At 38.0% G+C, this 15,601-nt stretch overlaps 1 protein-coding gene across 3 annotated transcripts in view; it reads right to left on the reverse strand.

Moving 5' to 3' along the window:
* Window positions 1–7,616: 7,616 nt before the first annotated feature.
* The window catches only part of epha3 (eph receptor A3), a 90,681-nt gene continuing 82,696 nt past the window's right edge, over window positions 7,617–15,601 (reverse strand). For 2 of the 3 annotated variants that reach the window (XM_005747854.1, XM_005747853.1), the window contains 2 exons: window positions 13,374–13,529; window positions 7,617–9,860 (listed from right to left, as the gene is read on the reverse strand). In XM_005747854.1, coding sequence (XP_005747911.1) covers window positions 9,755–9,860; window positions 13,374–13,529 — 262 coding nt within the window. In that variant the 3' untranslated portion in view covers window positions 7,617–9,754. Of the gene's footprint in view, window positions 9,861–11,208; window positions 11,323–13,373; window positions 13,530–15,601 lie in introns of all 3 variants that reach the window. The other variant, XM_005747855.1, reaches the window with a different exon arrangement.

The raw sequence follows: 15,601 nt of genomic DNA on the forward strand, positions 1-15,601 counted from the left end.
CAGATACACATCTTTTTTATATTTTAAATTTCTTATATTTCTTTTGAATGCTTTTTTGAACATGCGTTTTCCTGTGGAAGTTTATGCTCAAACTTTATCGTTCTAATTTCAAAAAACCTCTCAATACAATTTGGAAGGCAATTATTTTGTGCTTTACATTATTGGTGCAGTGAAATCAAGTAAATCATTACATTTTAAGATGTGTAGTTTAATGACTCATATGTGGATTGGCTTGTTATTAATCTGATCCATATAGAATATGCGTAGCTTTCTTCTGTAGGATATAAACTGGATTACTGCTTACTTTGTATGTTTCCCCATACATATATGGAGCTGTTAGGGAACAATAGAGTATGGATAATATTTTTAGATTCAATATCTTTTCTATGGGCATTTTTGTTTTTACATGGTTTATATGAGCCTTCCAAGATAAGCTCTGATTAAAAAAAAACACTGATGTTGGCAGTTGGTGTATGTCAAACACTTTTATTAAAACTTTCAATTCAATTTCCACTGCATTCAGAATGTTTTTTTAAATTTTTCAGAGAGCTAAAATAAATCAGTGTCATCAACATATAAAGTGTTTTTAAACAAGTTAGAAGACTGGATTGTTATCATCAAGTTCATTATTTATTACTTAACCACGAGTGTGCTATCCCTCTTATACTGCATTATTGTATTTGTACTGTATATGTACTGTGTTTCTCCAGCTTTTTCACAAATCATTTCCAGATTTTGTATATAAATGAAAACACGCCCTTTGATCTTTGTGCAGTAGAAAAAGAATAATTAGATAATATAAGAAATGGTGAAACTAAAAATAACATAATATTGCAGAAACAATTTAGTGTAAATTTAGTACCGTAAAAATACAAATTTGATAGATCTTGAAATCATGATGTTGACCCATACTCTTTGGTACATTACATGTTTTCTCTCAAGTACATTTAGAAACAATGTTGCAACATTATGGCAACCCACTAAAGAATAAATATGGCCATCCCTTAACCACAGTAGCAGCTGGTGATCCTTGGATCCAATATCTTCTGAAACTCAGCTGTTTAAGTCAATAGTAGCATTAACATGTGGCCTTGCAATTCACTGAGGTCAAACAGAGTGAAAAGGCATGAAAAGTGGCGAGAATACCAGTAGTCATAGAGAGACCTTGTCAGAAATGTATCCCTGTGTCCATGGCCCTCGACCCCAGTCATAAAACTAGCAGACACAGAGGAAACCGAGCAGTAAATCAGCCCTTTGCTGCCTCTCACACACTGATTTTGATCCTGGTGATATATGCCTTTAATATGTTTATGGAAGCATGGCGCAATGAAGAGAATAAAAGTAGACAGGAAGAGAGAGACAGAGGGCACACTGATTGTTTTATTTGTTTTGGGGTTTTTTGTTTTTTTTTCAAAAGTGCTCGTACATCAGAGGAAATCTTAATAGCATTTAAAAAATGTGCTCCTCCTTTCTCATTACATTTTAGTTTGATTATTAAAGAAACAATTTATTAAGCTACTTATAACAAACACAAGTATAATCATTATAGCCACATTTCAGCCATTATTGACATAACAGATACTTTCATTTTAGTCCAACAAAATGCAAACGACTTACTGTTAAATCAACAAATGTTTTTTAATAAGGACAATAAAGGAGAAGGTCGAAGGAGAATATGAACTAGATAAAATCCATGTTGTTCCAAACTGACTACCATGCTCAACTGTGTGAAATTAAGCGAATGATGCAAAAATACGACAACAGTGGAAATATGACTCTTTTTTTTAGGATAATGATCTTGTCATGTAATCACCCTTCCTGTTGCTATAGAAAGAAAAAGAGATGAGACCAGCATGGTATGATGAAATTGTGTGTTTTTGTCTTTTACTTGCCAGTTTGCACAGTGTAGTGTCAACTAAGGACAACTCAGACTCGACCCTTAGCCCAGCCTTAAAGATTTGGAGTGCCGTTTAACACCACATCATGGCATTCAAAAAGCATCTCTGTAATATCACACAGCAAAGGAAAAGGCATGAAAGGCATTACTATAGCTGATTCCTTTGTAATAAAATTATTACTAATGAGCTGTTCATATATAAATTGACTATGGAACTTACTACGTGATGGGAGAGAAGCAAGAAGCTGAGGAAAGGCAAGAGAGCAGGAAAGAGGAAAGCTGAGGAAAATCATGAGGAAAACTGGCAGCGAGGAGAAGAGTGAGGAAAAGAGAGGGAGGGTAAAAATATGGGGGAGAAGAAAAACTGAAAGGAGAATGGTGAATGACAAAGAAAATGCAGAGTGAGAGAGAGATGACAGAGTGCTGACATCAGAGGGCTAGCAGTCCCTTCACATCATTCAGCATTCATGGAAAATCAATTCTCCCTGGTATGGACAATGGTGTCAGCAGGCGGCAAGACCAGCCCCTCTGTGGCCTTCGTTCTGCCATTAACACTAAAAGACAGAGTGGTAATAACACCTTCTCTAGAGGTTAACCCCATACTGATTTGTTAAATATCCCAAATCAGTAATCAAAATTATATAGTGTGATTATTTCATAAAAGACCGTGAATATGAATATAAATATGGCAGGGTTCTAGCGACAATTGAGGTCCTGTAAGCAAAAGGGATACAACTGTGTAGTCTAGCATATCCTATTATTTAGCAGGCATGGAACACCTCAGTCTAAATAATCTCTATAAGCAACAACCAATGGTACTGCAAAAAAACAAGTTCATCACTCTATACGACAGAGGCTAAGGGTGACAGGCTGGGATAAATAAATTAAACACAAAAATTTGCATAGGCATTAAGTATGCCTTGCTAGTACAGTTCCTTCAGAACTGCATTAATTAACAAGGTGCTGGGAAGAAATGCTGTCCCATACTGACATGATAGCATCACACAGTTGCTGCAGGTTTTTGTTTTTCTTCATGTGCATATCTCCCACTCCATCATTTAACAAAGGTGCACTGTTGGAAATTTGATAACTGTGGTGGCCATTTATGTGCAGTGAACTAATTCTCATGTTCAAATAACCATTTTGACCATTTTTTATGAGCCTGTGCAAATTATAGCCTTCCTGTTCTTAGCTGACAAGACTGGCACCAGGTGTGGTCTTCTCTGTAGCTCATCTTCTTCAAGGTTTGACAAGTTGCCAGGTGTTCTGCTGAATACCTTTATTGTAATGAGTCATTTGAGATATTCTTGCCTTCCTAAGTCTTCAAAGCAGGCAGGACATTCTCCTCCGACTTTCACTTTCAACAGGGCATTTTCACCCAGAGAACTGCCCTCACTACAAATTTTGTCTTTCTCAGACTGTTCTCTCTAAACCCTAGAGATGGTAGGGTGAGAAAATCCCAGCTGATCAGTAGTTTCTGAAATACCAGCTTGCCCTGCACCAACAACCATGTCCAATTCAAAGTCACTTAAATAATCTTACTTCCCCATTCTGATGCGTAATATAAACTTCAAGAGGTTGTTTTGAACATGAATTGAGCTGCTGCCATGTGACTGGCTAATCAAATACGTGTGTTAACGGGCAACTGAACAGCCATACCTAACAAAGTAACTGGTAAGCGTATTCATGCAGTTATTCACAAAAAAACTATTTTAACTTCTTAAGCCCCAACGCCCCCTGATACGGGGGCAAAAGGCAGGAGATCAGGTAGGCTTCGGGCTTAAGAGGTTAATCTAGTTCTAATGTAGGTATAAATTCAGGTCTATAAAGAACACATTTTTAAATTGGCTTTCACCCGCATCCATAATCCTTTTGGAGAACTATTCTAACATTTGAAATCAAAAAATCAAACCATATACAAACATTAAAATGTTAACGTTAATCCAAAAAGAAATCATAAGACAGGGTTTGCGCTGAGAATGCACTCAATCAAACAACACAACAAAAAGTTTTTCGAGGTCATTTCATTTGAGACGACTCAGTGACAGTGATTCCACCTGGGGCCCAAGTTGATCAAAAAGCACACCTACTTGTAGTTTCCACTTAAAAAAAGACAAATATCCAGTAGTGGTGTAGAGGCTGTGATGATAGCTTCACTTCCCTTTGTGATGGTGCCATTTGTTAAAATGACAGAAGCAGTCTGAGCACTGTAGTCCTGGGACCTGTGTGTTAGTGTGTGCTGTGATGATAGCGCAGAATGTGGTAATAAAATGATTGAAGAGTTAGGATGTGTTTAGGTTCCATAGAGAACACAGACATTACAAAGCCACCAACAAACATCCATCTACAGTATCTTTGAATGTGTGCACCGGTACGTGTGTGACAGCTTAGTGGTCCCTGCAGTGTATATGTTTTCATATAAGATTTCCGTTGTGTCAGCACTGCCCCGCTCTGTGTGTGCTCTTGCACATTTTGAAGAACACTGGAGGTACACAGCTTGTATTTATTCATAATATGCTGCTGCAGACAGATAAACCTGGTGTGAAACAACGATAATTAACACATGACACCCTGGTTCCTTTTCAGTGAAGTTTAAATCCGGGAAGTAAAGTTACAAGGATGTCATCCTCACAGCAGAACTGGCTCACCAGAGCAACAGAAGTTTGCAACATGTCGTCAGGCCCTGTAAAGCAGCTGCACACAGCTGGAGACCTGTTTTTACCAAAGACCAAAAGGGAAGATAGGGGAGACAGAGCGATGAGGGTAGGCCACAGAACAGGGTTCAAAGGAAGGAGATATCTCTACATGGGGAGGATAGGACTCGTTCTCCATAAGAATCAGGTTAATTTCCATCAGCTGTATTTATGTGGCTACAAAAGCTCCACAGGATGTGTACACCAACAAGTTTCAAGAATTAACCACAACTTCAGCAGAAAATCTAAACACAAACTACGGACCCTTGAAGATGATGGAAAAATGACTGACACCAGATTAAAAACACTGGCCTCAAGTCAACATAAAACATTTTCTTTATTGTTCTTCATTGTCCTGGTGTCTAACACACAGGGTTGGGGAGATGATTTGAAAACCACAGCAATAACAGTTTCATTGACTGTTCTGAAATGTCTGAGGCCAAACGGAAACAGTGGTGTTTGGCAGATCCTAGAAAGAGGACCAGTATGTTACTGTAAAGCTGTATTTTTCATGATTGCATGTTACCCCTGCTCAAAGTGAGAAATTCATTTTACACATCATGACTCTGTTTTCTCATTATCATTACTCTCCAACTGGAACCGTGCTTTCTGTATCTGCCAAGCAGGGTGATGAATACTGTTGGCTAATCTTCTCTTGCATTATTCCGTGATAGTATGCCGTTGTTTGAAAAGTTCTTATCTGCTTAGGCAGAACTACCACCGGCATCATGTGTTTAGCACACCTGCCTTCTATCCTCTGGTCTGTGGCTTCATAATCTGTTAACATTCACTCTCTGTACCTCCCCCACTTTCATTCTCCCTCTGTTTTTTCTCATCACCCTTGCGATTTCAGTGCCACAAAGGTCTTCCAGATAAAAAACAAGAGAAAAATGGGTGGCGGTGTCAAGCATACTGTGTTCATTGTTTGAGGAGGGCAATGTCCTCTCATTTCACTGTGCACATCTGCCTGGGACCATCTGGATAATGTCAGCATTCAACACTGAGCAGAGCAACCATCACTCTTTCCCCTCTCTGACACATCTCATCTCCTCCCAGTGAGGAAAAAATAGAGAGAAAACACAGATCTTCCGCATTAAAGTCATGAAACAAATCAACTTTAACCATGGATGATCGGAAGCAAAATGCTTTATTAGATGTGGCTGTGGACACAAGGAGGAGAGTGGAAGAGATTAAAAACAGAGGCAGAGGTGGGAAGCTGGTTAACAGATGTGGAGGATGTGGAAGAGCTGGGTCCAGCATGGATGAGTAGAGTAATAAGTGGTTTGGAATGTGTCTTGTGACAAACCTATAACAGACAGGATGTTAGTAAAAGACAGATTACTACAAATTAATGACAAAATGTTTCAATGTTAAATGTAAGCTTTTTAAAAGTTGTTTATTTAAAAAGTTGGTGTGCATTGATACAATGGGAAAAATACATCATTTGGTTTAGTTTGGGGAATTTTGGAATCTTAATACTTTGTTTAATATACACACATGGAGTTATTCTTTTATCCTGGTAAGTGTTTATAGGTAGACATCAAAGACAGAATATGAATAATTACAAAATTGCTGGCTTGTTTTATCAATCTGAGATTCCTATTTAAGTGGCAGAGGCATGTTTGCATATATCTGTGTGTCTTTTTTTAAATCAATTGCAATCAATCAATCATAGTTTTGAAACTGATTTCTTCGTTAACCATTCCAATAAAGGTATGATTCATCCTGATACCCCACCTGCTGGTAAAATATGTTCTTATAACATCATGTTGAACTCATTCCAGCAGTTAAAGAAAGTTTCTTGAAAATTAATGTGACACACGTGTACTCTCTTTAATTCTGTTTTATTTATGTTGCACCAAATCACAACAATAGTTGTCTCAAGGCGTTTTATGTTGCAAGGTAAAGATCTTACAATAATACAAAGAACAAAGGACAGAAAAAACCCAAACAATCACGATCCCCTTTCAGAAAGTGCTTTGACGACAGTGGGAGGGAAAAACTCCCTTTAACAGGAAGAAACCTCCAGCACAACCAGGATCAGGGACAGGCAGCTATGGGCCATGACCAGTTGGGGTGAGGGGAGGTAGATAGGACATCGTGGTTGTAAGAACCAAATTGAAATGGTTATTTAACTAACAAGCTAAACCAAGTTAAATAAAATAACATTAAACTCTAAGATCTAATCATTTCTTTCATTTGGAATTTTGATTCTGTGTATTTTAATTACATGATAAATTACCTGTTTTTTATTTATATTTCACAAACCTACAGAGTTTAAAATGAAGGTTCAGTTATTTCTTATTGTAAAGTACCCTACATTGTCATTACCAGTTCCATGAGTGCGGTTTTTGATGGTGCCTATCAGTGATCATTTGGACTATATACTTCAAATGTTAATTTTGGGATTGCTTGAATTCTGATTAAAAAATTCTCTTGGGTGTAAAATTATAAAAAAGAAAGACATTTAATAATGTTTTAGATTAAAAAAACAACAACTTCCACTTGTGATCTATTTAACATGTGAATCATGCGCTCGTAATAAAAATTGTCGGCCTGCATGACTACGACATGATCAAATAAAAAAACACAGGAGCAGGTCTGTCATCATCCGTTTTTTGGAAAATATTTTGAGAATATTTATTATAAAAATATAAATGTTTCCACTACAAATCATTTTACATTAGTAGACAAGGCGATCTACATTTCCACACATAAACTCTCACACAGACACTCGAATCAGACTTGAAACATAAATTTAGGAATCTGGATATAGGGCTCATAACAGTATTGCTCTCTCAGCTGTGTCATTTTTATAAAGTAAGTCTAGAACCAAAACACAGACAGCATTGACACAGTATTTACTCTACGCCCCTCCCCCCACCCTCCCAAAAAACGAACAATGCACTGTATAATGTTAACAAATAAATAACGTAATCATAATTGCCTTTTTATTGTAGAAAAAAAAACAAACAAAGCTGACAAATATAATTCAAAACAAGATAAAATAAAATACAAATGCTTTTTCTCTTTTTTTTTAATTAAAAATGTTGCACAATTTTTATTCAGGCTTTTATACATACAAACATTTGTACAAAAAAAGGGATGGACATGTACATATAGTGGGATCTGTAGTGCTAGTTGCCATAATAACAATGGTTTACATTATGTACATGCTAATTAAAACACATAGCAGCAACAGTAGCATCCACAGGTAGACCAAAGAAAAGAAGACAGGACTGACAGACTGACCAAGGCTGGGTTTCCCAAAAGCACCAAAATCACCCCGTCTGTTAGACAAGTTTAATCTAGCGCCAAGGCAATAACATTTAATTTCAAAGTGCTGCAATACTGCGTACTAAGTGCTTGAAGAAACTTAAATATTGCATCCTTCTTGTTACATATTACCCAACCAAAAGCACAAAGTACCAAAGTGCCAGTTCAAAAAATCTGGGTACATGTTGCACTGAGGGATTGACTGGGTGACATCAAAGCAGGAGACTAGCATCGTAAAGTACTTCACTGTACAAAGGTCTTCTAAGGTGCTTTTAGGAAAGCCCATACTGGAGATATGACGCACTTGGATACTATCTCAGAAAGCAATCATCTATTAGATATGCTGCATCTCTTCCAGGGCAAAATCTAGTTAGTTTAGGTAATAACCAACTCTATATCCCAAAGAGAACAGAGAAAGAAGGCCAAGACTTTCTTGACGTCAAACCAAAACCAAGTCCAACTACAGGAGGCACTCAACTTTTTTTTTTGCATTAAACACACCAAAAATAATCGGTTAAAGTTAATTTTACAATATAACAAACTATTTTTTACACAAATTTTTCCAATCAAACAAAATGACAACTCCTAAATGGCTTTTATTAATAAATTATGAATTCAAACCTAAGTTACTGGACTATAACCTCAGATAGGCAGTGTTAATCTCAACCTACTAAACCGATCTTACACAGGCAAAAATTACACTCTTTAGAAAGAAAACGAGAGTTGTGAGAGTTTGATGATGCTAACTTGTCTTCCCTAAAGAAGAAACGTGAGCTCTGAGTATATTACACTTCTGCAATACATCAGCAGCAGTAGCAGAGGGCTGACATTGATTTTACTTGTTGTCTCTCATCATCATCTCTCTGTTTTCCCTTTTCTTGCACATGTATCTTAACCTGAATTCTCAGTTCTAGTTTGCTCCATTTTCCCCATCAGTTTGTCCTTGCTTGAGAAAACATAAGGAAGTATACATCCTGAGATTTCACACAAAGGGGTTACAGAGAGAACTGCACTAAAACTGTACAATATCTGTTCATAAGCACACAGAACACAGATGTCACCATAAAGAAAAATCTGTGGGTGAAGTGATTTATGGCCCCTGTTATTTTTAAAGCACAGCATTCAATACATTTTACATGTGATAGACTCATGGCTTCCATACAATGAAATTATTCCACTGATTATATCATTATTGCTTTTAAGTGACATGTCTACTGAATGCAAATGCTATAGATCAGAGCTACAGAGTAAAATGGCTCGGTTAGCATCTCGGTGTGTCCATTCCAGCTGAGATCTCGCATGGATAGAGACGGTAAATGAAGGTAGTTGCAACAAAATCTCACGCTTCAGACTTCCTCACTCCAGGAGGGCTCTACAAGTGGGTCAGCTGCTGCTGTCCGTCGTACCCTTCTTGGCAAGGTGTTTCAGTTGTTTCACTGCCTTGGACTACAGGCTGATTCTCGGGCGTGCTGTGGGTAAGCCATAATCATGGAGACGTCCGGCTATATGTTAATGCAGTCCTTGCCCTGCATCCCAGTACAGTTCTCCTTTGTCTTCCTGATCAGGTCTCTCTGACCTTCTTCTCTTTTCTCTGCTCTCTACCCCCCTCTTAGTCTGTAAGGCAACTCAACTTGGGCACAGAGGGGCAGAGGGTTGAGTCAGCCAGTTACCTAGCAGGTAGAACTGAACTGAGCTCTTCTCCACTTCTCTGCCGGGACATCTTTCAAATGAAACAATGAAAGACATCATTTGAATCATGCCATATTTTTCCGCCATTTTCAGTCTGAATATGCAGCCACTGTGTTAGAGTGCAATTAGCAAACACAGTCTGTCAACACAGACCAACAGATAGGTCTCTGGTGGTTTTCATTTGTCGGGTCCATTTTTTTTAAACAGGTACTGGGCCATTCTTGTTGTGAGAATCTAGGGCTTTCAAGCTGCTCACTATCTTCTTCTGCGGTCCTACAATAGTCACTCCAACCTTTTTTAGATCCCTGGTTTGCAAGAAAAGCGAGAAAGGGGGAGAGAGGGGCAGAGTGAGGTTGAAAAATAAATGGGACAAAATCAGACAGAGAGAAAGATGGGAAGGAAAAAAATGGAAACGTGTGCGTTAGTGATAGTAAATATGACATCCGTTTGACAATAGTGGCATGCTCCCAGTGTTGCTCCCTTCGCTTCGCTGTGCGCCTGTCATTTGCAAAGGACTGCATTTCCCAGAAGGCTTCACTGACAGCTGCCATTATGACCCTGTCAGGGTAGAAAACAATAAAATACAAGGGCCACAGTGGCAGAACAGAACTACTCTTCTGCATTGCATTAAGCTGGATTTTTTTGACAGGTACACTTAATTTTGTGGAGAGGAGCAGCACAGGGACATGTGTTGAACACGACACTGGTTCATAAAGTGCTTCTGTTAAAGCGTTAATACTCTTAAAAGCTCTTAGAAGGTTGGTTACTTGCATTCAAAGAAAAGACCACTTGAGTTAACTAGAATACAGTTGTTAAGAGTGTTATACAGTGTAAACCTGAAATAGACAAAGCAGTTAGTCAGCTTAATTTAAATATTGCAACATTTGTTCAATAAGAAACATACACTAGCAAAAACTTTAAAATACATACAAAGCAGTACACAGAATATTGATTTTACAGCACACAGCAATCGCAGCACATGTTAGGACTCCTTTATCCTAAATAGTGTATTGTATTAGTAGAAGCAGTGGGATTATGGCATTACTGCAAGAAACTCTTTCAGCCATTTAGTGCTTTTTAAAAAATCAAAACAATGTTTTTATTTTCCATATGCAAGCAGAAAGTTTAGTTTGAAATAGAGTTTAAAAAAATATAGATACAATTTGAAAACCCAGAAACTGACAGTGATCCAAATTACAGATTCTGCCTTACTTTGTGTGACGATTTCAAGGGATAGTTGCTTCAGTGTTGATTATACAAATTATTCTGTTGTCAAGTTGGCACAATACGTGGGTTTACAACTATCTACCTTTGCAACAATAAAGATAAATAATTAATCTGTAATTTATAAGCTTTTTATTTGGTCTGTTTTCTGGTCATTAGCATGCAAAAGAGGCTGAAACCAGCATCTACTACTGATTATGTGTGCAATACTAATCAACATTTACACTGTATTAGTATTTTGAGCACCAAATCAGTAGCCCTGTTTTAGAAAATGTGGCATTTTACTCTTTTTTATAATTAAAGCCTAAAATGGGATGAAGTTACCACTCAATAAAAACTAACTATCCCTTCAAAGGTCAGACAAGTGAAAGCCCATCAGTGGTTCTGGAGGTTATTGATCTTAGACCTAGGCCTTGGTCCTCCACCCACCATCCAGAGCTTGAGTAGGGTGGAGCTGGGTGTTAGAGAGTGGTGATCCCCATGGATGGCTCCCATTCTGGGCAAGTGGCTTGTGTGACGTGGACCTCCGTCAGAACCACTCTACTGAGAAACAGCCAGGCCCAGCAATGTTAACACATTAAACTAGATATTATTGTTATGGGTGGTATTAGCACATTTTGTAAGAATAAACACAAACTGCTTATCTCACCTCTGTGGCAGACAAGACACCAATGATGACTTGTCTGCCACTGCAATGAGAATGTTTTCTTTAACGGGTAATAAAAATAAAGTATATAGATTGTGATTATATTGTATGCTGATTTAATTTTTTTTGTGTGTGTGTCTATCACATTGTAAAAGAAAATCTAAAAATTAAAAAAAAAAGATCTTAAAATGATTTGAAAACATTTTGACATTGACAGTGTACAGGTAAAAAAAATACTCCAAATGATGCAGTATTTATATGTCAGTCCATCTTCTCTTCTTGAAAAAGGATTAATCAATTACTCCAACAGATGACTCAGCACACTGCGGCCGAGTATGATAACTGTTCCTCTGAGGTCAGAGCATTGCCAGGCCTTGTGCTGAATATCAAGGACTAGATTAAGACTGTACAGATCAATACAGAAATCTATACAGTGCAATTCATAGTCTGAGCCAAGGCTTCTGCCTTGTAGCTGAGCTTAGGTGCCTTAGATGAAGCCTTCAGTGGATTAATACTGCGGTGATCCAATTTAGCATCTAGCCACTGAAAAGGCATTGTAGACCAATATATTATGTTTAGTGCACGATTCCTTCAGTGCAATTTGTCTTTGATGTATTTTGTCAATACTGATTGTGGATTTCCACCTAGTCTGTGCACTAAATACAACATTTTAAGATAACCTTTTCATAGATTAAACACATTCATTTGTCACATTGGATAGTGACTTATAAGAGAAGAGAAAAAAACATTTTGTGTAGTACTCCTACACAAGAAAAGAACCATAATAAAAATTACAGGAAGCTGAAAGTATATATTTCAGAATTAAGCGCTCTGTGTGGAAAATAAACACACTTGAGCTTGTCTTAAGGTAGTAAAGAGCATTACGTATAATATTTCCAGGAAAAACTATTCTGTTCCAGTTACAAGTCAATGAAGTCTACAGTTGGCACTGTGAGGAGGTCTGCTAAACAACAGCTTTTTTTAATATCAGCTCCAACCAATTTAACATAGTTTAAACTCATGCACAACACACAATCCTTCTTTCCAGCATATTAAGCCCAACACAGTTAATGACTCCCTGCTTTGTACAGTTATTGAGTTACAACTGCTTGTAGTACTGACCACCAGTCCCCAATTGCCCCCGCAACTGCTATCAACGCAGAGAATGGCTGCTTTGATCACAATGATTAGAAATGTCCAATTATTTACTCTGTCACATTCCACATCAATTAAACTAGCAGCAGGCCAACAGAGCGAGGAAAAAGGAGGACAGGGAGAGGGAAAGAAAGGGACCGAACAACAATACACACTGTAGGACCTACTTTCTTACCAAGTGAACATACTGTAGGTCCTATATTGTGTGCTCGCCAGTTGTGATTTCTCTGGATGTGGCTGCCAAATAATTTTCTAGCAATCTATCCTTGCTCTATTCTTTGCATTTTAATGCTTTACAGCACAGAGAATGCCATGTCTTTGCACACCTACTTGACAGCTATGCCTTCATTTTCTCTTTCAAAGGCCCCTCTCGCTACTCTTTTATCTTGTCAAATCTCCCCTTTCATTCTCTCTCTCAATAGCGTCTCTCTTATTCCCTTTCCCTCATGGAACTCACAACTCTTCTACCCTCTTTCTCTTTTTTTTTTGGTTTCTCTTTTTTTTTCTCTTTCTTTCAATGCTCTCACCTTCCCCTCTGGTCATACTTGCAGCATTGAAAGCATAGCTAAAGACCTGTCTTTATGAGTTACCATGAGTCTCATCTGGACACCTTTAGTAATGGCTCTATAGCTTTCTTTACTTAGTGAGAACAAGAGAATGTGTGTGCTTGTTCTTCACCAAGAGTCTCTTCAAATTCCTGGGCCTTACCTCTGATACTTGGGCCCTGTAAACACTGCTGACATGAATAGGCAAAGAAGCCTAATGTGTGTGTCTCTGTGTGTTGTTGCCTTACTCTGTGGAGGTTTTGGCCAGTGTGTCACAGGAGCTGTAGCTGACCCCAGAGAAGGCCTCCTTGCAGGGCAAGGTCCTCATTCCATCCATCCAGTCGCCCATTGTTCCCACTGAGGGAACCTCTGAACTGCTTCTGTCCAACAACAAGTTGGCTGGCCTGACAGAGAGGAGAAGAATAGTCAAGGGAGAAGCAAACATATCAATAAGTGATGATGAACCACTTGTAATATTTTCGTGTCCTAGATGTCATTAGAGTTCACATCATACTGTAGTTTAAGGAAAACAGGAGAATAAACACCACCAGGTATCACAGTTTCTGTTTTATGTACAGCCAGCTGATGTCATAGTGAACTAGTCCTACAACTATGTATATTGTCTTTTCAAGCATACACTATTGCACCATTTACAGAGTCTGAAGCATGTCAGACATGTCAGAGTGTGTGTGCACAATGGTCTGCATGCTTTACGGTCTCAGAAACAGTTTGGCAACTGCATTTTCACAACAGACACCAGCCTTTGTTCATTGTTCATGCTATCATCAGCAGTCATTGCTTCACTGTCCTTTTTTATTATTTTGAGCTAGCAATGTTTCTGGCTAATTCCATCATTATTTCCTGTAGCAGATGTACCATGCAGCAGAACGTAACATTAGATTTGATTAGACTTGATGGTTTCAATTGGATCAAATCATATTAAATGCTCTGCGTTGGGCTTTAAAATGCTCAGTCAACTGTAGAGGGTGTAGGGAAAAACTGCAGGCACTGTTGTGACTAGCTCTGATGGGTAAAAAGACTTACAGAGAGTAAAGGTACATTAGAGCTGGAGAGTGCAGAGGGCCCAAGGAAACAATGTGCTTTATTAATGGCGACTTTCAGATACCGCAACTCATGTTTATAAAAATGTGATTCCCTCAGCTACTGTGAAACCTGAGCACATTAGTGCAGCGAACGGGAAACAAAGCCAAACCATATCAGGTCAAACTACAGCTCATAACACAATAATCAATCCAGTAGTAGCACACTGTGCATTTTCATTTTGATTTTCTGAGTATCATCTAAAACTGGGTTCCAAAAATGAAGGACACACCGCATTTGTCACAAAGATCAGATAAATACACCTATACCAAGATATGTATGGCACTCAAGGGAATACAGCAAAGCAGGTCAAAAAAAAAGAACAACAAAAAAACAGATAGCGCTCCCTTGGGGAAAACTATTTATAGCACTGTAAACAAACTCATTAGAATACCAGAAAGTCCACCTCTGCCTAATTGACTTGGAAATTGGCAAGGAAGTTTAAAGCCACTCTAAATGTGCCAGGGTTTGTGTACCTACAAAAAAAAAAGGTTTAATTTCATATAATATGTTACGTGCTTTCGTCACCTGCTCTAATTAAAATGTATTTTATTGATTTGATTTTCTTTAATGAAATCAATATAATATAATTAATGGTGTCAGAAACAGCACACTAAGCCAACAAAATATTAGGCACATTGAGATTATTGAGATGGTATCCCAAGTGGTGACAGGAGAAAAGAAGAAAAAGAAGGAGAAAAAAAGATGCACTTGAGGTGGTGGAGTGGGTGTTGTTACAGTGATTGAGTCTTTTCCTGCCAGATCAGAGGGTTGTCAAAATGCTGAGGGCCCCCAGGACCCCCTAGAAAGATGGTTTGTCTGCAAAGGAGGGAATTGAGGGCTAGATGGAGGGGGTGGTTTGCATGAGCACAAAAATAAAGTAATATGTGAATCTTCTGACAGTAGAAACCCATTTAAAAAATATTTTAAATATGTGTTACTTCTTTTTGAAAAAAGAGGAAGAGGAATCAATAGAGATTTTTGCTGATATTTGCTAGAAAACAAATCAGGAAAAATCAATTACGATATATAAAAGATAACTATCTTCCGTTTAAAGTTTTGGGCTATAAAAAAAAATTCTTTTTTCAGGATTATTGATCTTCTTCCCTCCCCTCCTACACCCCTTTTTCTTTCTATCTTTGATCTTTTTTCCTCTTTTTGTCTCATATTTTCCCTTCTGCTGTCTCCACTGAGAGGTAAACTGCAGATGACCTTGATTCGTCTCCCTTATCATTTTCAATGTTTCCTTTGTTGTTACATTTTCAGCAACATCTTGTTGCAGCTCAAGAGACACGATGATTGGTGAGGAAACAGAGAGATGTGATGAATTGGAAAATCATAAAAAAAGCATCTGTCTGAGACTTGGGGTTTGGGG

The sequence above is a fragment of the Pundamilia nyererei genome, unplaced genomic scaffold (assembly GCF_000239375.1).
Source record: "Pundamilia nyererei isolate P.nyererei 1_Seehausen unplaced genomic scaffold, PunNye1.0 scaffold00206, whole genome shotgun sequence".
NCBI classification, from domain to species: Eukaryota; Metazoa; Chordata; class Actinopteri; order Cichliformes; family Cichlidae; genus Pundamilia; species Pundamilia nyererei.